The sequence below is a fragment of the Delphinapterus leucas genome, chromosome 2, assembly GCF_059928025.1.
Source record: "Delphinapterus leucas isolate spDelLeu-1000000601 "Yukka" chromosome 2, BTC_Dleu_Yukka2, whole genome shotgun sequence".
NCBI classification, from domain to species: domain Eukaryota; kingdom Metazoa; phylum Chordata; class Mammalia; order Artiodactyla; family Monodontidae; genus Delphinapterus; species Delphinapterus leucas.
The window spans coordinates 13,054,255-13,075,545 of NC_143130.1; the positions used below are offsets into that span (position 1 = coordinate 13,054,255).

At 37.9% G+C, this 21,291-nt stretch overlaps 1 protein-coding gene across 1 annotated transcript in view; it reads right to left on the reverse strand.

Annotated features, from left to right (window-relative positions):
* SPAG6 (sperm associated antigen 6) overlaps positions 1 to 19,976 on the reverse strand; it is a 59,979-nt gene extending 40,003 nt beyond the window's left edge. Inside the window, exons 1-2 of the mRNA XM_022580204.3 lie at positions 19,844 to 19,976; positions 2,110 to 2,276 (exon numbers count right to left, since the gene is read on the reverse strand). Of these exons, the coding sequence (XP_022435912.2) occupies positions 2,110 to 2,276; positions 19,844 to 19,898 (222 nt within the window). The 5' untranslated portion in view covers positions 19,899 to 19,976. The remainder of the gene's footprint in view (positions 1 to 2,109; positions 2,277 to 19,843) is intronic.
* Positions 19,977 to 21,291: the final 1,315 nt, after the last annotated feature.

The following is a 21,291-nucleotide window of genomic DNA, read 5'->3' on the forward strand; positions in this document are numbered from 1 at the left end:
GACTTTGTACCTCATAAAGAAGATATTAAATCTCCTGTGAGAAATGGGGTAAAGGCCTGGTACGGGAAGGAGACAGAAGCCTGTGAATGATGCTTCACATTCTCACTTTCTCCTCACCTCTGCCCTAGTACTTTTTGTCTCTTTACAGCTAATGGGTACTCATTCACACTTAGAAAACTTCTGTTGAGAACCTTCTATGTGAGACACCAAACACAGACCCTGCCCTCAGAGAAGGAGGTGAGTCCAAGCATTTGATGATAGAAGGAATGCCTACAAGAAAAATAAAATTTCGGTAACTCCTCCTAGGGATAAGACAGTTATTAGCAAATTACTCTCCAATCTAAAAAAATAAGGCACATTTTTAAACAATTAGGATTTTTTTGGTAAATACACATAACATAAAATTTACTATTTTAATCGTGTTAAAGCGTACAATTCAATGGCATTTAGCGCACTCACAATGTTGTGCAACCACACCTATCTAGTTCTAGAATATTCTCATCACTCCGACAAGAAACCTCCTACTTGCTAAGCAGCCACTTCTCACTCCCTCCTCGCCCCCAGCCTCTGGTAACCATTCATCTGCTTCCATCTCGATGGATCTGCGTATCCTGGCTATTTCATATAAATGGAATCATACAATATGTAGCTTTGCCTGGCTTCTTTCTGTTAGCACAAAGCTTTCAAGGTTCACCCATGTTGTAGAATATATCATGATTTCATCCCTTGTTATGAACTGATAATATTCCATTGTATGGATACCCAACATTTTATCTAGTCATTCTTTTGGCTATCGTGGATAATGCTGCTATGAACATTTGTGCACAAGTTTTGTTTGAACACCTGTTTTCAATTCCTTCAGAAACATAACTAGGAGTAGAACTGCTGGATCATATGGTAATTATGTTTAACTTGCTGAGGAAGTGCCAAACTGTTTTCCATAGCAGCTGCACGATTTTACAAAACTTCTCCACACCTTCACTAACACTTTTATTATTATTTTCCTTTTTCTCTTTCTCTTATTTTTTATGGCCATCCTAGTAGGTAGAGTGCTATCTCATTATGTTTGGTGTGGTTTTTTTTAAGATTTGATTTTATTTATTTTTGGCTGCATTGGGTCTTCATCGCTGCACGCGGGCTTCCTCTAGTTGCGGCGAGCAGGGGCTACTCTTTATTGCGGTGCACAGGCTTCTCATTGCAGTGGCTTCTCTTGTTGCAGAGCACGGTCTCTAGGCGCACAGGGTCAGTAGTTGTGGCTCGCGGGCTCTAGAGTGCAGCCTCAGTAGTTGTGGCGCACAGGTTTAGTTGCTCCGCGGCATGTGGGATCTTCCTGGACCAGGGCTCAAACCCGTGTTCCCTGCATTGGCAGGCGGATTCTTAACCACTGCACCACCAGGGAAGCCCCACCCCCATTTTTTAAATTGTATTGTTTGTCCTTTGGTTACAACAAATAGGAATTTAATCTTAAAGACATGTCAAGAAAGATACATCCCTAGGTTATGATAAACTAGCAGGATGGAATGAACAGTCCAAGACCCTATGTAGAGGAAGATCCTTATCTATTGTTAGAAACATAGAGGGAACCAGACAGGATGAAAAAAACAATGGAGGCGCTCTTATATGGCCCTTAAAAGGGCTGACATGCTTGCATACTTGGAAAAAAATTCTTTGTCAAACCTTCCATTACATGTATTCTCCTTCCTTTTGGATGCTTCTCTCCCCTTTGCTTCAAAGCTGTCTCTTACATTGTCCATTAACCAGATTTCACCATTGTATATAACTTATTTGCCCAGGGCCCCATACACCTTTCTAAGGCTGATCCTATAACTTGAATAAACCCATGCTGAGAAATACTGCTTTATGCATAATTCCATTAAAAATTATAATATGTTTTCTCCTTATATTAACAGTAATGGAGAAAAGCTGCCTATCAGCCCCAAAGTAAAATACCCTAAAAGTATTATTACATGCAGTTCAAAGAATTGAAGGTTGTATTAACATCCTAATAATTCTATGCCTACAAACTTGCAACTGTACCCAAACTATCAATTTTTTTAAAAATCCAAAACAAACAAAAAAACATATAACTTAGTTTTTAAAAATTCTTACATTCTGTTCTGCCAATGAATAAACAAGCTGTGGAAGAATGTTGCCCTTCACTACTGCTTCTGCTAGGTCATCATTATAATTAGCCAGTCTCCCCAGAGCCAAAGCAGCAGTCTGTTGAATTGTTGGGACCACATCCAGAAGAAGAGGCCTCAGCAAAGACATTACACCTACGTTATGAGAAAACAGAAATCAGCAAATTTTAAGTTAAAAGGCAAGCATACCATTCAGCATATACGCAGATAGGAAAATTCAGGAGAATATATCAGTAAAACAACAACAACAAAATCATCCACTAAAAACTAATGGGATATCAAGCAGCATCTAACTGGCTAAGGCACAGTATAATACAACCTGTAATTATCAAAGTAGCAGCTTAGCATGGAAATAAGAAAGGCTTTGGAGAACCAGAGTTTAAATCCCTGATATGGCAAACACTAGCTGCGTGATGTCATGAACGCAGAGAGAGGTTGTAAAGCACAGAGTAGAATGCCTACCTAGCACATGGCAGGGAGGCAGGTGTTGGGGAGCTGGGTCCCTCCCACACAGCCTTTGCACATCCTATCTTTCAGGGCTCAGTTCAGTCCTTTCCTCTCAATCAAGTCTTCCGATGTTTTTTTCTCTGATTCCAACTGAACTTTCCTTCAGGGCTAGGTGAGCTAGGAGGGCCATGTGGCTAGGGCCTCCCATTCATGAAGGGCTGCAAATTCAGATTTCTGACATTATCTCCAAATAAATAAATCACAATACTCGCTCTCATTAATATTCATTCTAGGCTTGAATACATAGTAGGAATACCATCATAACAACAACAATAATACAAGTAGCTTATATTATATGTTATTTTGTGCATGCATTGTTTTAAGAACTTATTTTCCATATTAATTCACTGAACTCTCATAACAAACCTAGGAAGTAAGCCCTATTATCATGTCTATTTTACATATGTGGAAATGGAGGCTGAGAAAGGTCAGGGAAATCCTCACACAATGGTGGAGCAAGGTTAGCAATTCAGACATTCTTTTTTGATACTTACTAAATAAGTAATATGTATGGAAAATTGAGGAGGTGGGGAAAAATGATTGCATTTGGGCCATTTTACTGGACACTTCCAACTCTGTAGTAACTTTGCCTTACTATAAAACATGCAAAATAGTCAACTGCTATTTGTGCTTTAATGACGGTGTTTTAGTCTAAGATTACAAAAAAGGTAATGACGAGAGTTCAAACTAGAACAAGTTTAGAAATTTGACTTGCTAAACTTAATTTACAGCAGGCTATTCAACTTGATGGTATTACATCTTTTCTTGAAAAACATACCCCAGTGACCTGTAAAAGCAAATACATATTACCAATATTCTTTTATAATGTTATATCCAGAAACATGTGAAATAGAAATAAAAGGAAAACATTTATAATAACATATAGGATTAGACCAAAATAAGATAAATGGTACTACCAAATAACATAAGCAGAGAATAATGATGCTTATCACAGAAACATTTAATGATGAGACCTGTGGCTTTTCGCAGTTCCCAATTTCCTTTAGTGATCATTTTTACGTCTAAGTTGGTTTGGTTAGATCATTTTACAGAAGGCCACCGTTGCAAGTCTGCATCCCACTCAGGCTGGTTAACTTTGCAGGCACACAAAGTGTGCCTAGGCCCCTCCTCAGGCCTAGGCCACAGCTCATGTTAAACAAATCAGCATGTCCATGTGCATAAGTGTTGCTTATATTATTCTCTATACTTTTGTATAGAGATAATTTCTGTAATATCTCACAACAAAAAGTTTAATGCACAGAATAAGGTATTAGAATGACTACCAAATGTTAACATGGGTTCCTTCTAGAAAGTTGAATCTAAAACAATTTGTTGATCTCTTCTTTGTAGTTGCTTTATTACTCAATTTAAGTTTTTTAACAGTGGTAAAATATACATAACATAAAAATTACCATTTTTACCATTTGGGGACATACAATTCAGAGGCATTAAATACACTTACAATGGTGTGTAATCATCACACCACTGAACCATTAAACTGCTTTCCACAGCGGCTCCATCATTTTACACTCCCACCAGCAAAGTGCAAGTGTTTAAATTTCTCCCCATCCTCACCAACGCTTGTTATTTTTTTTTTTTAGAATAACCATCCTAATAGGTTTGAAGTGGTATGTCCTTGTGGTTTGATTTTTATTTCCCTATCACCAGTGATGGTGAATGTGCTTATTGGTCATTTGTACATCTTCTTTGTTGAACTGTCCATTTAAGTCCTTTGCCCATTTTTTAATTGGGTTGGTTTTTTTGTTTTTGTTCTTGAGTATAACTTAGTATTTTTTATAATGAATATGCACCATTTTAAATAAAACAAGTCAATACTCTAAAAAAGAAAAGCTAAATTTGTTAACATATACTTAAAGTTTCATAATAAATACATTAATGAGGATGCTCAGAATAGTTTTAAGAGAATCACAAATATGTTTCATGTTATTTTCCCCTGATGATTCGAGTATTTCCTTTTCTCCTCACTTGATATAATTATGTGAAGGCAGTGGCTTATTGTCTTTTGAAATATAAATGGAAAATCAATCCATACTGGGTTATTCAACCTAGAATTTTGAATTAAACTGCAAGAACTCTGAACTTTTATGTTACGAATTTGAAGAATGAATTTATCTAAGTTTATAATATTTCTTATTATATTATTATGTATTATTAGTTACTATATTTAGCTAACACACCACAAGTCTCCCAATGTTGGATATTTTCAGTTTGCCATTTTAGCAATAAGATATTCTACCCCCAAAGATGTATTTCACTTGTCCATATACTCAAAGGAGTTTTCTGCTTTGTATATTTTCTCCTCCCTTTTTCTACTGCATCTGGCCCAGGAAAAATAAGGTCAATAAAATGACACACAATTCCTTTCCTTCTACTCCAGTATTCAAAATCAAAGTTAGACTTCTATGCAGATGTTTCTGCTCTATCATATTCCTTTGTTCAGACAGTAAGAATTTTGAAAAATTTTAAATCTCTGAATATAAAAGTAAAAGCTAAAGTTTCCATTTAAAATATCTGTTTAAATAAGGTCATTCTGGGGCCTCCCTGGTGGTCCAGTGGTTAAGACTTTGCCTTCCAATGCAGGGGGTGCGGATTTGATCTCTGGTCGGGGAGCTAAGATCCCACATGCCTCGCAGCCAAAAAACCAAAAGAAAACATAAGCAATATTGTAACAAATTCAATAAAGACTTTAAAAATGGTCCACGTCAGCAACTAAGCCCATGCGCCACAACTACTGAGCTCTCGCGCCACAACTACTGAGCCCTCGTGCCACAACTACCAAAGCCCGTGCACCTAAAGTCCGTGCTCTGCAACAAGAGAAGCTATCTCAATGAGAAGCCCGCACACCACAACGAAGAGGAGCCCCTGCTCGCTGCAACTAGAGAAAGCCCGCACCCAGCAACAAAGACCCAATTCAGCCAAAAATAAATAAATAAATTTATTTTTAAAAATAAATAAACAAAATAAAAATGGTCCACATCAAAAAAAAATCTTAAAAAAAAAATAATAAGGTCATTCTTATTAGAGAAAATATTGCCCCAAATTTCTAGTCCTTGAATTGCCTCTTAGTGCTTCATAGTCCTCAATTCCCAGGGACATGTTTTTATCTCTTACATAGGCTAAGCATACTTTATTACTCTAATTGCAGGTTTGTCCTAGATATACAGATAATGATGCAAAAGGAACTGAGGAAGTGAGGAAGGAAAGGAGGGAGGGAGAGAAGGAGGGAAAGAGAAGCATATATAACATAAAAAGAAAATTTTCCTTACTTGTCTGTCCATTAGGAATTCATGGCGATTGATCCTTGGTGAGTGAATGCATGAAAATGTAGAGTCCATAAGTTACAACAGTCGGAATTACCGCTACAATATCTGATAGACGAGGTCTCTAGTGAGCAGCTAATGACTCATTAGGGTCTCCACTGAAGGAGCCAACACGTACTAGCTAATATTGGGTTGGCCAAAAAGTTCGTTTGCGTTTTTCCATAACATCTAACAGAAAAACCCAAACAAACTTTTTGGCCAATCCAATATTATATCTAATAGTAAAAATTATTCCTGTATTATACTCTAATATCTATAAAACAATTCTGTTTTCTCTATATAAATTGATTAAATGGTGTGAAAATGTTTCTGAAATTTAACCTACAGGCTAAATCTTTACAATCTTCCCCACCCCCAACTTTATAGCTTTGAGTTTCTTTTCTGTATTTCTTGTTCTGTATTTCTTGTTCCAGTGCCATACTGGAGACACTGCTTCTAATACTTACATTGTAATCCAGTTTTGCAAAAAACAGCCTCGCTAATCCTACCCTCGCTAATCATTCATTCAAAAAATAGATCAAGGTTTACCAAGTGGCAAGAAATAGGACCTCATACATGAGTAAAGGCAGTTCATGCTCTCAAAAAACTAATAATCTAGTGGAAGAGATTATAGAATAGCCTCAAAATAATCACAACTCTTTCCCTTAATTCCTTTTAATACAACATAGGCCTAATCACTTTAATTTTGCATGCCAATTGCATATGTAAGTCAGGAAAAAAAGGTCAAACATTTCTAAAGACAAAAAAAATAACATTCTCATATTACATGTGTATAATTTATATAGATATTACTTCAATCTGAGGTGTTTTATAAAGGTATTTAACATCTCAACTTTGTTCCATTAAAAACAATTCTTTGGGTTCATTTAAGTCATAGTAAAGATTTCTGGTTGCCCTGGTTACTTTTTTGTTTTGTTTTAATTGTGGTAAAATATACATAGCATTAAATTGATCATTTTAACCATTTAAAGTGTACAATTCAGTGGCATTAAGTACAGTCATAATGTTGTACAACCATCACCACTGTCATTTCCAGAACTTATTCATCATTCCTAACAGACACTCTATACCAATTAAACAACAACTCCCCATTTCCCCCTACCCCCAGCCTGTGACAGTTTCTATTCTGTTTTGTCTCTATTATTTTGCCTATTTTAGATACTTCATATAAGTGGAATCATACAACATTTGTCCTTTTTCATCTGGCTTCTTTCACTTAGCATAATGTTTTTAAGGGTCATCTGTATTGCAGCATGTATCAAAATTTCATTCCTTTTTAAGACTGAATAAAATTCCATTGTATGTATATACATTTTGTTTGTCTATTCATGTGTTGATGGACATTTGGGTTGTTTCCACCTTTAGGTTATTGTGAATAATGCTGCTGGCAACAGTGGTGTACACGTATCCATTTGAGTCCCTGCTTTCAATTCTTTTGAGTATATACCTGGGAGCGGAATTGCTGGACTAAATGATAATTCTATGCTTAACTTTTTGAGGAACCACCAAACTGTTTCCACAGTGACAGCACCCTTTTACATTCCCACCAGCAAATTGTAAGAGTTCCAATTTCCCCACATCCTCACCAATATTTTGTTGTTGTTTATAACAGCCATCCTGATGGGTGTGAAGGGGTATCTCACTATGGTTTAATTTGCATTTTCCAATGACCAGTGATATTGAGCTACTTTTCATGTGTTTATTGTCTATTTGTTTATCTTCTTTGAAGAAATATAATTGATTTAAATCTTCTGCACATTTTTTTTTTTTTTGCGGTACGCGGGCCTCTCACTGTTGCGGCCTCTCCCGTTGCGGAGCACAGGCTCCGGATGCGCAGGCTCAGCGGCCATGGCTCACGGGCCCAGCCGCTCCACGGCCTGTGGGATCTTCCCGGACCGGGGCACGAACCCGTGTCCCCTGAATCGGCAGGCGGACTCCCAACCACTGAGCCACTAGGGAAGCCCTCTTCTGCACATTTTTGAAGTGGAAATTTTGTTGGTGGTGGTTATAGTTCTTTATATATTCTAAATATTAAGCTCTTATCAAATATATGCTTTGCAAACATTTTCTCCCATTCTGTGAGCTGTCTTTTCACTCTCTTGATAGTGTACTTTGAGGTCCCTCCTTGTTTCTTAGACTTAAAATGAATATTTTTTACTTTCCAATTTTATTCAAAATTATCACAAACATAAAATATGTTAAAGATTTGTTATAAATTTTACAAAGCTTTAAAATTTTAAACTCAAACAATACGTTTTATTTTAATCTAAAACTACTTTCCATGTATCCATTTACTATGAAACTGCTACTACAGTTCATTCAAGTTTTGGAAGAAATGATTTCTGCATACAGTTAACCAATACTCAGCAAAGGATTCACCCTTAACCGTCAATGTCAACGTTACTCAGACATTCTGTTGGGGCACAATTAAAATAATGAAAGAAACTTCATGCTTTAGAAATAGAAGGAATCTTGCCCTACTTGGTACATGACTGCCTATGCTGAGAGACAACAGATTGAGGTGGTTAATAGCATGTATCTGGAGGGAGATTGTTTGGGTTCAAATCTGGGCTCTGCCACTTCCTGGCTGTGGGGCCTCAGCGAGATTACTTAACCACTCTGTGTCTCAGTTTCCTCATTTGTAAAATGGTGACAAATTCTAGGACCACCTTATAAAGCTGTTGTGAGAATTAAAATGAGCTAAAATTTCTGAAGTGCTAGGAAGATTACCTAGGACAAAATAAACACCAGTTGGATGCGTGATAAATAAAAGTGCTCTAAAGAAATCAATTCCCTATGTTGACCATATTTTTCATCAACATTTTATTATTATTAACATAGATGACTCATTAATCAATCAGTACCCTACACTGTAATGGAGAAATATTTAAGGTTGCACGGCCCCACAAATTGAGCCTTTTCTACGATGTATTTTAGAATTACTATGGAATGAATAGCTCATTCACCATTCATTTAAGAAATATTAAGAATCTACAACGTGTTAAAACACAATTGTCCCTGACCTAAAGGAACTCATAAAGGGGTCATGAGAGATAAACAACACATTATGATGTGTGCAACTAAAGGAGTAGAGGATGCTTTGCAAAAACACAGTAGAGCATCTAACCCAGGCTTTGAGGGACAGAGGGAAGGTGCAAAGGCTAACTGACATCTAAATTGAGATCTGAAGGCTCTCAGGCAGATTGTCTGCTGAAAAAAGTTGGAAGGCATAGGGATTGGAGAGAACTCCAACCAGAAGAAACTGTATAAATGAAGCTCAGAACCAAAAAGAGTTTGATATGATGACAAAACTGAGAATACAGTTTGACTTTAGTACAAGAGAGGAGAGAGGAGTTGGAGAAAGAAGGCTGAGATGAACACAGAGAGACAAAAGTCCTGAAGGGTCCAATGAACTGTTTTAAGTATTCTAAATTTAATCTGAGCATTAATGTCACTGCAGTGACAGATCAGATTTGCACTTTGTCATGAAGGATCTCAGATTACACTGGGGAGAAAGGATGAAAAGAGAGAAGACCACTTAGGAAGCTATTATAGGAACCTAGGCCAGATGTGAAGATAGCCTGGAGTATAGTAATGGCAAAAGGGAAAGAGAAAAGTGAAAGGTCTAGGGAGATATTTAAAAGACAAACTGATTATTGTGAAGAAGACGGAGAAATCACTGATACTTCCCAGTTTCTGGCTTGGACAAGGGATGCATGATTGTTGCAGACTGTTGAAGAAGCCATGATAAATCTATACTGGTCTGAAATGTAAAGTGGGAGGGGTGACGCGGCAAGGGATAAAGCTGGAGAGGTTGATTGGGGCCAGATAAGTTTAGCTATACGTTAAATGAAGATTTTTGTGATGTTGTTCTAAGAGAAATGGGAAGCTATGGGGAGCTTTATTGTTTGCACTACTCATTCTCAGGGAAGTAAATAAATGAAAATGAAGACTTTAAATAATTCCCAGGCCCACCATGTGTGGCTGGGCAGGCTGCATACTGCACAAATCCAGGGGACGCCATTCACATAGACCATGATATAAATGGCACTCCCGAAGGTGTGCAAAGCACAGTAGCCATCCTTGATATTTATGTAGTTCTCTATTTTACGCGAATAAATCTTACCTCCTCAGTATAATAATGAACATCTCTAGAGCAGTGCTTATGTTTTACACTTTTCTTCTATTTCTCAAATTACCTAGCACAGTTCTGAACGCACACCTAACTCTTACTGAAACACTTTGTGGTCTTGACTCTAGAGACCATTATCCACTTGGATTTTATTATTACAAGCACTACCTACTCTCCTATCACAGACTAATTCCAATTACACTCATCAGCTTTACTCTGATTTCAGTTTTTTTTATTTCTTTAACAAGTTATTACATTTACATGTCTATATTTTTACTGAAGCAAGTTTTATGACACTGATGAGTTTTAAAGCATGTTCTCATTTTCCTTCACTGGTCATTTTTCACTTGAAAATATTTGTATTCCTCCCTTGCTTTTCTTTAGAGAAGAATTTTCAGGCCTTGATTTGATTTATTTCATCCTCTATGATTATATACCTCTGGCCACTATTCTTTCATTTGATTAAGAATTAGTAAATTTTGGTATCACATATCTATTTGTCTTGCTTTCTGTGAAACACTTTTTCACTGCCATAACTACAAAGTCAATTATGATTTTAGGTGTTATATCCCTTACAACACACAAAGATCCTTATAATTTATTTAAATGGTCAGAATGAATCACAAAATGTATATATAGTCTTTTTTACATAAAATTCAATTGTAATCATAAATGATTCAAGAAACTCTTATGATCAAGGGTAATATATTTTCTCCTTTTAAATTTATTCTCATTAATTTCAGTATCCTCTGAATTTTGTTTGGTGATTCACTGTCAATTCAGTCATTTGTGAGTGAAGGACTACCACACCTGACATGTCACTGTTGAGTGGGGAGGGGTGAGAGGAAGATGAGACAGAGATCACTGACCCTCTCACTGGCAGCCAGCAACTCTTCTAAGAGGGCAAGGAAGCACAGTATGTACTCACTTATTTAACATATACTTCTAGAGCATCTCCAGGCACTCCTCTAAAAAAATCTACAAATATTAACCCATTAATCCTCATTACAGTCCTACCAGGTAGATGCTATTTATAGCTCAGGAGTCTATGCCCTATTTCTCCAATGTCAGTCACCCCATTTACCAATGAAAACTGGCCTCTGTGCTAGGTTTAGAATGCATACCATCTCTTGAATTCACATGATTCTGCCATTAACGTTACTGTAGGTCTCTTCCATGATTACTGTATTAAACCGAAATTCCATTGATTTGTCCAGTGCAACTGTGACTCTTGACTAGGTCACTGCCACCACCATCTATATGGGAGATTTATACTGAGTGAGTATGTAGAGCATAAAAGTTATGGCAAGTTCAATTTACATGATACTTCAGATAAAAATGATTAGAACTTACGTGTTTATAGTTAACGTGAAGAAATATAAAATGGGCTTTTAACATAGTTTCCAAATGAACATGTAAGTTCCACATATCCAAGCCTTTATTTTCATTTCAGATCTCTCTCCTGAGCCCCAGAGCCCTATCTATCCAAACTGCTTACCAGAGTCACTGGCACATAGATCTCCCAGACACACTTCAACCTCAGCACTGTTATAGAGTGAAATCGCCATTTCCCACGAGCTGTTTATATCCCTTCTCCGTTAATGAAGAGTGCTAATTTGCCTAAGTAACCAGAAGCCTTGGAGTCATTTTGTTTGTTTCTTTGTTTCTTTCTAAAAGTCATTTTATTGTGAAAGCATGAAGGACTGCCTTTCATCAGGCAACAAGTTTGCCATTCCAAAGCTATTTCAACATTTATTGAGTGCCTATGTTGTACTGGACCCTCTGCCAGGTGGACGGCTGTAACAATTTTTAAAAACAATTTTATTGAACTATACTTAATTTACAATGTCGTGTTAGTTTCTAGTATACAGCAAAGTGATTCAGATATGTGTGTGTGTGTGTGTGTATCCCTGCGCTATACAGTAGGACCTTGTTGTTTATCTATTTTATATATAGTAGTTTGTATCTGTTAATCCCAAACTAATTTATCCCTCCTCTACCCTCTTTCTTCTTTGGTAACCATAAATTTGTTTTCTATGTCTGTGAGTGTTTCTGTTTTGTAGTTTTGTAAATGAGTTCATTTGTATCGTATTTTAGATTCCACATATAAGTGGTATCATATGGTATTTGTCTTTCTGTCTGGATTACTTCACTTAGTATGATAATCTCCAGGTCCATCCATGTTGCTGCAAATGGCATTATTTCATTCTTTTTTTATGCCTGAGTAATATTCCATTGTATATATATACCACATCTTCTTTACCCATTCATCTGTCTATGGACATTTAGGTTGCTTCCATGCGTTGGCTATTGTGAATAATGCTGCTATGAACACTAGGGTACATGTATCTTTTCGAATTACAGTTTTCCTTGGAGTCATTTTGAACTCCTCTCTCTCCTCACCTGCCCCTGCCAGCCCCCTTCTACTAAGTCACAAGTCCGACAGACCTCTTATCCAGCATGACTGCTATAGCAAAAATGGATACCTGGTCTTCCTGATCCTGTTTCAATCCCCTCCAATCTATTCTCCACACTACTGTGAAAATCATCTCCCTAAAACACAAAATGAATCCCTCCATCCCTCTAGTTAAAACTTTTCAAAGGTTTTTCAAAGGTTTTAGGATAAATCCAAACTTCAGATGAGGTCCTTCATAATTAGGGCTGTTTTCCTCTCCAGCCACTGACTTGCCTCTCTCTTGTCCTATTACCCCAAGAAGTTCCAGCCATACCTAAACATCTGCCTTTTCTATCAAGTACCATCTTTTCTCTTGCCTTTTTGCCTTTGCACATAATGTTCCCTCTACCCAAATGCAGTTTTCCTCTCCCATTTCTTCATCTAGCTAACTCCTAAGAAATTCAGCACAGATAACACCTCCTCCTAAAAGTCTCCCATGACCAGCACCCCTCATTCCTAAAACTTGGTTAGGTACCCTTCATATGTGTTCCATATGTCTATATATCAGACACTTATCAAAAAGTATGTATTTATATATCTCACCATTAGCAAATAAGCTCCTTACGGGCAGAGTCTATGCCTTCAATTTTTGCATGATCAGCATCTAAGCATGCATCTGGCACTTGGACACTCAGTAAATGTTTGTTGAATGATGAACGAACAAACTCTGAAAATTAATGTGCAATTTTCTCTTTTTAGGTAAATTTTAGTTAAAATAACAAAATGGATAAAGTGTTCATAGTTCTTTTGTTAGGTACACGAGGTCAGGTACATAAGTGTCATTATTATAAATTCATAAAGCTTTAAGGAACTCACATGAGTCATTTAAACTATCCCCTCACCTAAAACCACCCCACATACATATAATTCTATTTTAATTTAAAGTCTTCTAGAGAGCTGCAAATTTTAAATTAGTTCTGTCTTCTTCTGTCAATGTGTTTTCTCTTTTACAATATATACCTATTACCCCCATCTTCCTGGAGAAGATTGGAATGTTTAGGAATGGGGTCAGTATAGAGAATAAAGAGGACAGTTCTAAAAGGACTGTCTGCTCCAAGAGGTTTCATGGGTAATATTTGAAGAGGAAACTTTTGGAAGGCAATCAGTTCAAAAATCTATCTTCAGATGAAATTCTTTGTTTTAATCATACTCTACCCAGTTTACTTTTTTTTGAGACAGTTTACTCTAAAAGATATGAATACAAAGTTAATAATTAAGAGCCATGGAGTGGAGACGGGGGCTGGTTATTTTTTAAATCAGAAATATAGTGATAGTTGCTACAGCTGAACTCTGAACATAGCACTGAGTTTTGTGGCAGCAAAAGTAGAACGAGAACCACTTTGTGAAATAAAAGGAAGCAGGAACAAATTTTTTTTTTCCTGAAATCATACCTAGGCCTGACTTGAAACATAATAGTTAATAAAAGATTGGTTGAATAAAAGAGTATATCTTTGTATTAAAAAATTTAACAGCAAAATGGACATCTTCAGTGATAGGTTTTTAAAGTTGTGGGAAAGTCTAAGTATCTATTTTTAAATAAGCCCTCAAAAAAAAAAAAAAGAGGGACTTTTAGAATTATTAGACTAATTCTACAAAGATATTTTTATAGAAAACTAATGTAATCTAGTCTACTTACATAATATAATAGCGACTCTAACTTGACACAGAAATACAACTCAGAATATACGGAAAAGTGGAGAGAGATCATTTCCTTTGGAGACACATGCACACATACACAAGCACAAATATTATTTGTTTTCACCTAGATTTTTTAACAGAACTTGAATAAACAGTAAATTTCAAATTGAGCCACCCTTATAATAGAAAACTGGGGTGTATGGCAAAACCAATACTTCACTTTGAAAATTAGGGAAGTCTGACTTGTGTTCAAATGGGCCATTCCACCCACTACAAGACAAGGCCGATTTGTTTTCTCAAGGTATGGCCCTGGATTTCTCCTAGGGCCAGTAAATCTACTCAGTAGAAATCCCAAAGTTCTGCCCCCAATGAACATGGAAGAAAAGCCCTTCACACCAAGTGTGATTAAATAAAGAACAAAGGGAAGTGTTGAGTATACACTCACATCAACGAACCAACAAATATCAAGGGCCTCCCTCTTCACTGTACTCTACCTCACATGTTCTCAAAGAACCCAGGAGAGCAGGCAGCTGGCCTCCCTGGGCCCTGAGGAAGTCTCCTGGGCACTCTTCCTGATAACAGCAGGTCTCAGTCCAACAACTCTCTCAAGTACTCTATTGGTTCTCAACTTCCAGTGGATTTCACACTTTCCCCAGGTGATTTTAAAGAGCTTCTGGTTTGATAAGACTTTCCTTAGAAGCCAGAGGAAACCAAAAGGTCTTCTAGAGTTCTGAGGCCAGTTTAAGCCCTAAATACAACTTCCACTCCCTCAAACCTCCAGGTAGTTACCAATTAAAGGTAGTCCTCTGCATCTGGGGCTCCACTCAAGATCCCATAATGGTACTCAACGAGACCTCAAAAGCAGTTATGCACAATTACTGGACAGTCACTGGTACCCAAAGGCCTAAACAGATGACTTGTTTTAACAGTTAACACTGAGGTTTATCTGGAACTCCTAGAACATCTAGGAATAGTTTCCTGATACCTCTGAGGTAACACAGAAAGAGCACAAGGTCAGACAGCAATTAAGAAACAGGTCCTAGTCCCAGTTTGGCTACTAACTCACTTTGTGATGAGGGCAATTATCCAACCTTCTTTGGGCTTTAACCACAGTGAACAAGATACCTACTCTACTTACCTGAGCTGTTATAAGAATCTAATCTTCTAAGAGATGTGAAAACACTTAGAAAAATAATTACTTCTTCCTTCATTCTATTTAAACATGTTGAACATCTGCTCTATGCTAAGCATTATGCTAGGCATGAAGTTTACATCTGGTAGAGAAAGCAGAAACTAAACCATTACAGTTGTGATAAGGACTATGAAAGAGAAATATTAGAAGCAGGGAAAGATAAATCAATAAACTCAACCCGCTGGGAGGGCTCAAGGAAGGTTTCCCTGAGGAATCTACATCTGAACAGAGCCATAAAGAATGAGTAGGAATTAATCAGGCAAAGAAGTGTAGGAAAAGGTTCTAGTAGTCAGAGGAGCAAAGGTCTTGAAAAAACACTCAACGAATGTAAAGTGCTTTTAGGAAACACTAAAATAACTTTTCAAAAACATTTAATCTATGACATTGAAATGTAACCCCACAATCTGCCATTTCAAAAACCCACTCTTACAGGTTTATCTACAGCTTGGATTTTTTTCTTTTTAGTCATCAAACTTTTCCTAAGAAAACAGTGAGATCCCAGCCCTGGTTGCATTATTTTCTACTTATGTACCAATGCTTAGATAACAAAACAGATAAATGTCCATGTAGGAACAACGATTTGGGACACAGAATAAAATTCTGAAAAATCTTGTTTTTAGGACATATTGGTAGGTGCATAAAAATTCAGAATTTTTATAGCTCCCTGGAACATTTTTCACTTAAGTATATGGAAAAAAAAAAAAAAAGAAAGAAAGAAAGAAAAAAAAAAAGGCCTCTATCCCTACCCTATCCTTAAAGAAAAAGTCAGTGCTTTGAATTAATTATCATACATTCAGAAGTATAAGGCTCCTTTTATATTGGCAAATACATCAAATTTAAATGGCATAATTGCTTAAGTTTTCTGAAGTTGCTTTACTAATTATCTTTTCAGTTCTAATATCCTTTGGAAAAATAGTTTTTGTAGGAGAATCACGGTATTGTACATGTACCTCCCAGGATGTGTTTTAAATACATTATAAATGTTTACTACAGGCTTTTCTTTCTCATAGCAAACTGAAGTTCTAGATCACTAATATGAAGATTTTCACCCTGCCCCAGACACATGCAATTTAAAATCATTTTATGTCAACATATATTACTTATTTTCTTGAATTATGAACCAAATAAATTGCCTCAATTTGGAAATTAGCTTCATACAGGTGCATATTTAAAGCCATAGGCAAACTTTTCTATTCCTACTCTTCTGAAAATGTGCATAACTATGATTTGCCGTGTTTACTGTTTGGCTATATATAGGTTACAAGCAAAATATTACGAAGTATCATTTTAAACTTATTTTAAAAGACCTTCTAAACAACCAAAGAGTGGCCTGGTACTCCAATATACCACAAAACACCTTTCTTATCTTTTATAATTAAACAACCACCTCCAATTGCTGAGATTCCACAGCTGGTACAAGTAACGATGTATTATCACTACCATTGAAGTCATGTGTTATTATTCAAAGAGGTGGAATATCCAAATTCATTTTTAAATAGCTGCAAGATGTAATGGCTCAAACATACAGGGTTTGAGGGAGCATAAAGAGATTTTATAACAAACATTAAACTTTTTAATGTTTTCATGTATGTCCTTTTGATTTAGAAAGAACAAAATCTCAGTGAGGAAAAAAAAAACTCTAGGTTATAGACCCACTGTACACAGTTCTTTCTAGTAACAATTTCGATTGGAACTCAAACTTATTTTTGTCCAAATACTCTGAAGAAGATATCTTGCAACACTTTGTTTTATAATTACTTTGGACATATTTAATAGAGCAGATTCTCTCATTAGCACATCAAAAACACAATGAGAAAGATCAGAGATTTTAAATGAAATAAAACTTCATTGATAACTTTCACCTTTAAGATTCCTTTCACACTGAATGAATTTAAAAATTCTAAACCAGTAAACTACTGATTTATCATGATACCTATATGGAAACTTTTTTTCACATTATTTTGGATCTATGATACATATGTATTTAAACAGTTTATTAGGGAAGACAAGTGAGAAAACAAAACCCTCCCAGGTATGTAGACAGTATGTCAAAGTCAGGAATAAAATGCACTGGTATCTTATGATACCAAAATGAAGTCACTTGACTGAAAAAAAAAAAGCTTGATCAAAATATATACTTTATGTACACATATTGTGGCTCATTCAAAAGCATTTTTAAATCCATGGTGATGTTTTAAAAATAAACCATTTAAATGGTTAAGTTGACTATTAAGAGAAGTGTTCATAACAAAGCTTACAGGGTTTTTTTAAATTAAAAGAATAAATATATTGGAATACTCATCTGTCCCTACTTAAAGTTATTAAAGGGGGGCTTAAGTTGAATTTAGATAATATGAAATACATTAAAATAAGTTCCTCAGGGGAAAGAAAAATCTTACCATTCCATCAAGATATTAGGCAAGTGCAGATAACTTCAAAACATTAAGTTATATTCCTTTTGTATTCCATTCCTTCATAAGCCAGACCGTAAGTGGAAATAGGTGGCTATTTAAGAATGCCATATCTAAGTCACTTATACTTTGGTGATGACTTAGCCTGTTTGGATTGATTAAATTCCACAATATATTCTACATTGTATACTTATGGGAAGAGATAATCTGTCACTATTACACTAAAACATGATATTCTGTATCTTAAGAGTTATCTGTACATCCATATTTCAGTATCAAATTTATAAAAGAATGTCAATCATTTTCCCTTTTTAAGAAATCATGTTTTAGTTTAGCTGTATACATACTGTCCAGAAAATTAAATATTTGTAAAAAGCAAGTGTCCATTCACGAAGGCCATTGAGTAGGACTGAAAGGGAAAAAAAAATCCAAAAATAAGCGCATTCAAAAAATGTAATATGCTCTAATGAAGTTAACATGGTCAGTATATATGAAACTCTGTGTGTCCAGCACTGTTCTGGGCACTGTGAGGAGTATACGTGCATGCATACAAGCACACACACACACGTGCAGAAGAAAGAAGATGAATTCACATGAAACAACAGTAGAGCAAAAGACTATCAACTTTGAAATTTTCAAAATGGAGAACAGATTAATGGTTGCCCAGCGTTAGGAACAAGAGGGAGACAGGTGTGGCTATAAAAAGGCATCACAAGGGATCCTTGTGGTGATAAAAGTAGTATCTTGACAACAGTGGTGATGGATACACACGGTATAAAATTGTATAGAACTAAAAGCACACATACACTTAAAGTACAAGGAAAACTGAAAAACTGTTGGATTTTTATCAATGTCAATATTCTGGTTGCGATATACTACAGTTTTGAGGTACACTAGCTCTCTATATTATTTCTTACCATGGCATGTAAATCTACAAATATCTCAAAATTAAGTTTTTTTAAATGATTATAAAATACACTTTCCCTATTCTAAATACATCCCCCTCCCAAAATAAAAACACGCAATAATAAACACCAGAATCCCTCCCAGTGACAAAAGAAATTACCAGCTAGGTGCAGTAATTCCCTTCAAAGAAACACAGAGTAAACAGTATGTCTAAACATTCTTGCCCCGAAATATGTTCTGAATTTTCTTCAAATCCGTGTTACTTTAATGAGTTTTAAAGATCACATCCCATAAATTGAAGATTTCTCATGACACAGTAGCAATAAAATTCTACCTTCAGATGGTGGTGGAATCATCCTTAATCAGAGACAGAGACGTGGGGGGGGTAACCACCATTTTCTTCTCTGTTTATGTTAAAAGATAAGAAGCAAATCACACACACAGGCACACACTCTTCCTCTCCCTGTAGAGTGTACATGAGTTCGGATCGAGACGTGGACTAACAGCACCACAAGGATTTCTCAAAGCTAGGTCTCTGCCTACTTGGAATCTCTTGGAAAATATTCAAGCATATCTTTGCTCTTTCGCTAATGCAAGACAAGAAATAACTGGTCAACTGCTCTGGAATTCCTTTGGTGTGAGAAAGTCAAGTCGAAGGTGATCAAAGGCAGGGCATCCGGATAAAATGGGTCTGATTAGGGTAGATTCAGACAACCTGACATTTGCTTGGTTGCGATAAAGATGGAAATAGGGACGTCGGGTTCCTCTCACACCAATCTGGAAACTTGACCCGCTAAAGAGACCGAACGCTTCTACAGCCTCCGCGGTGGATTGGAGGAATTTAGGGACGCTGTCCTCCTGTCCCCATCCTGCCGCTCCCCAACAGCTCAGCCGGCTGGGGAGCGGGGCGACGGGGACCCAGGGCGAGGAGAAGCCCGGGGACACTGGGCGACGAGGGGCCGGGGAAACGGGGTGAGGGGTGAGGGGCGAGGCAGGGCCAAGGACCCAGGGAGACTAGGAATGGAGGTGCGGGGCGAAGCCGGGGCACCAAGGGACGCGGGGAGACGGGCGAGGCGAGGTCAGGGGCGTGGAGCGACGCGAGTGCGAGGTGAGGGCTCACCCGCGTTTTGCAGTGTCTCGATGTTCTGCGGTCTGGTCGCCAGCTCCGCCACCATCTGCACGAATTGGGTCCGGGCTTTCTGGTACTGCTCGAACACTGCGGGGAGAGACACGCTGGAGCGCGCCGCCCGCGGCCCCCGGGCCCCGCCGCCCCCCGTCGGGGCGCCCGGACCTACCTTGCAGCACCTGCCTCTGACTCATGGCGCCCTCGCCACCAACTCGGCGGCGCCCGGCTCGTCCGTGCCCGGCCTGCGAGTCCGCGGAGGGGGCGACCGCGGCGACCGCTCGGACTCCGACGGGAGCCAGGTCTCTCTGTGTACCCGCGTCTCCCGGGCAACCGACCGGAACCGGAACGCAGCCCTCTCGCGGCAACGGCGGTCCCGGGCGTGACGTCAGGGCGCGGTGCTCGGGCGCCCCGTGCGCGGTCGCCGTCCACTGGGCAGCTCAGTCTGTGCTGTTTCCCCGACGTGCGGAGCTCGCCTGGCGGCCGTGGGAGCCGTGCGCCGTCGAGGGTCACGCCCTATAGGCACAGGAGTCCGCCAGGAGGTCAGGGAGTTTCACAGACCGAACCCGGAGGGAGCCCCACGCGCCCAGGAACCCGGTCCAAGTGCGGCGAGACAAGCAAACTGCTACGATGGAGTCGCCTGGGCTTCGACGGTCGAGAAAAATCTCATATAGGACAGTGTGTAATCTGATAAATACATTACTGTCAGTACAACCTTAAAGTCAAATGTTTTCCCCTTTAGTCCAGCTTTTATATACCCGGCATTTCAGGTTTCAGGATTCCTGGAGGGTCAAGACAGCTATGTTCATACATTTAATTATACTGTATTGAAAGCATTTAATAAGCACTCATAGAGATTCAGTGAGAAAAGCAGACGAGGAAACAATATGATAAACGTCCTGTCTTCCTTGACTTTCTCCAAATTACTACCAACTTTGCTGTTTCCTCACTTTTATGTGATTTTTAAACATGTTGTCTTTGTCTTTTAAATTTAGGCTTCATTCTGTTGCTGAAGGACATTTCCAAAAGAAACTGAGAGAATCTTTACCTGGAAAGCCTTGATTGAAATTATCTTAACCAAACTTCCCTTGCTGACATAACTTTAATTCTTTACCCAGTTTCTTTTGACAAAAGTTAGGTAGTCTATCACTGGTTTCTAGTTTGTCTGAAAACTGTATACCAAATGTTTCAGTGACAGGTTTCTACTTTAAATGTTCCTCCATCAGAAACTACAATTTCGCCAGATGTCAAGTGAGCGGATAGTCACAGCTGCTGCTGAGTAGTGCCAAGACAGGAAACCTCTTGATATCTCTTCTTTAATAGAAGGGAGCATGCAAACTTAGCTGGGGTGAGTCCTATATAATAATCTTTCAAATCTCACTCTGACTTGAGCTCTCTGATAAAGTCCTGGTATTTTGTGAAGCCCCAAATAGTTGTGGGATGGA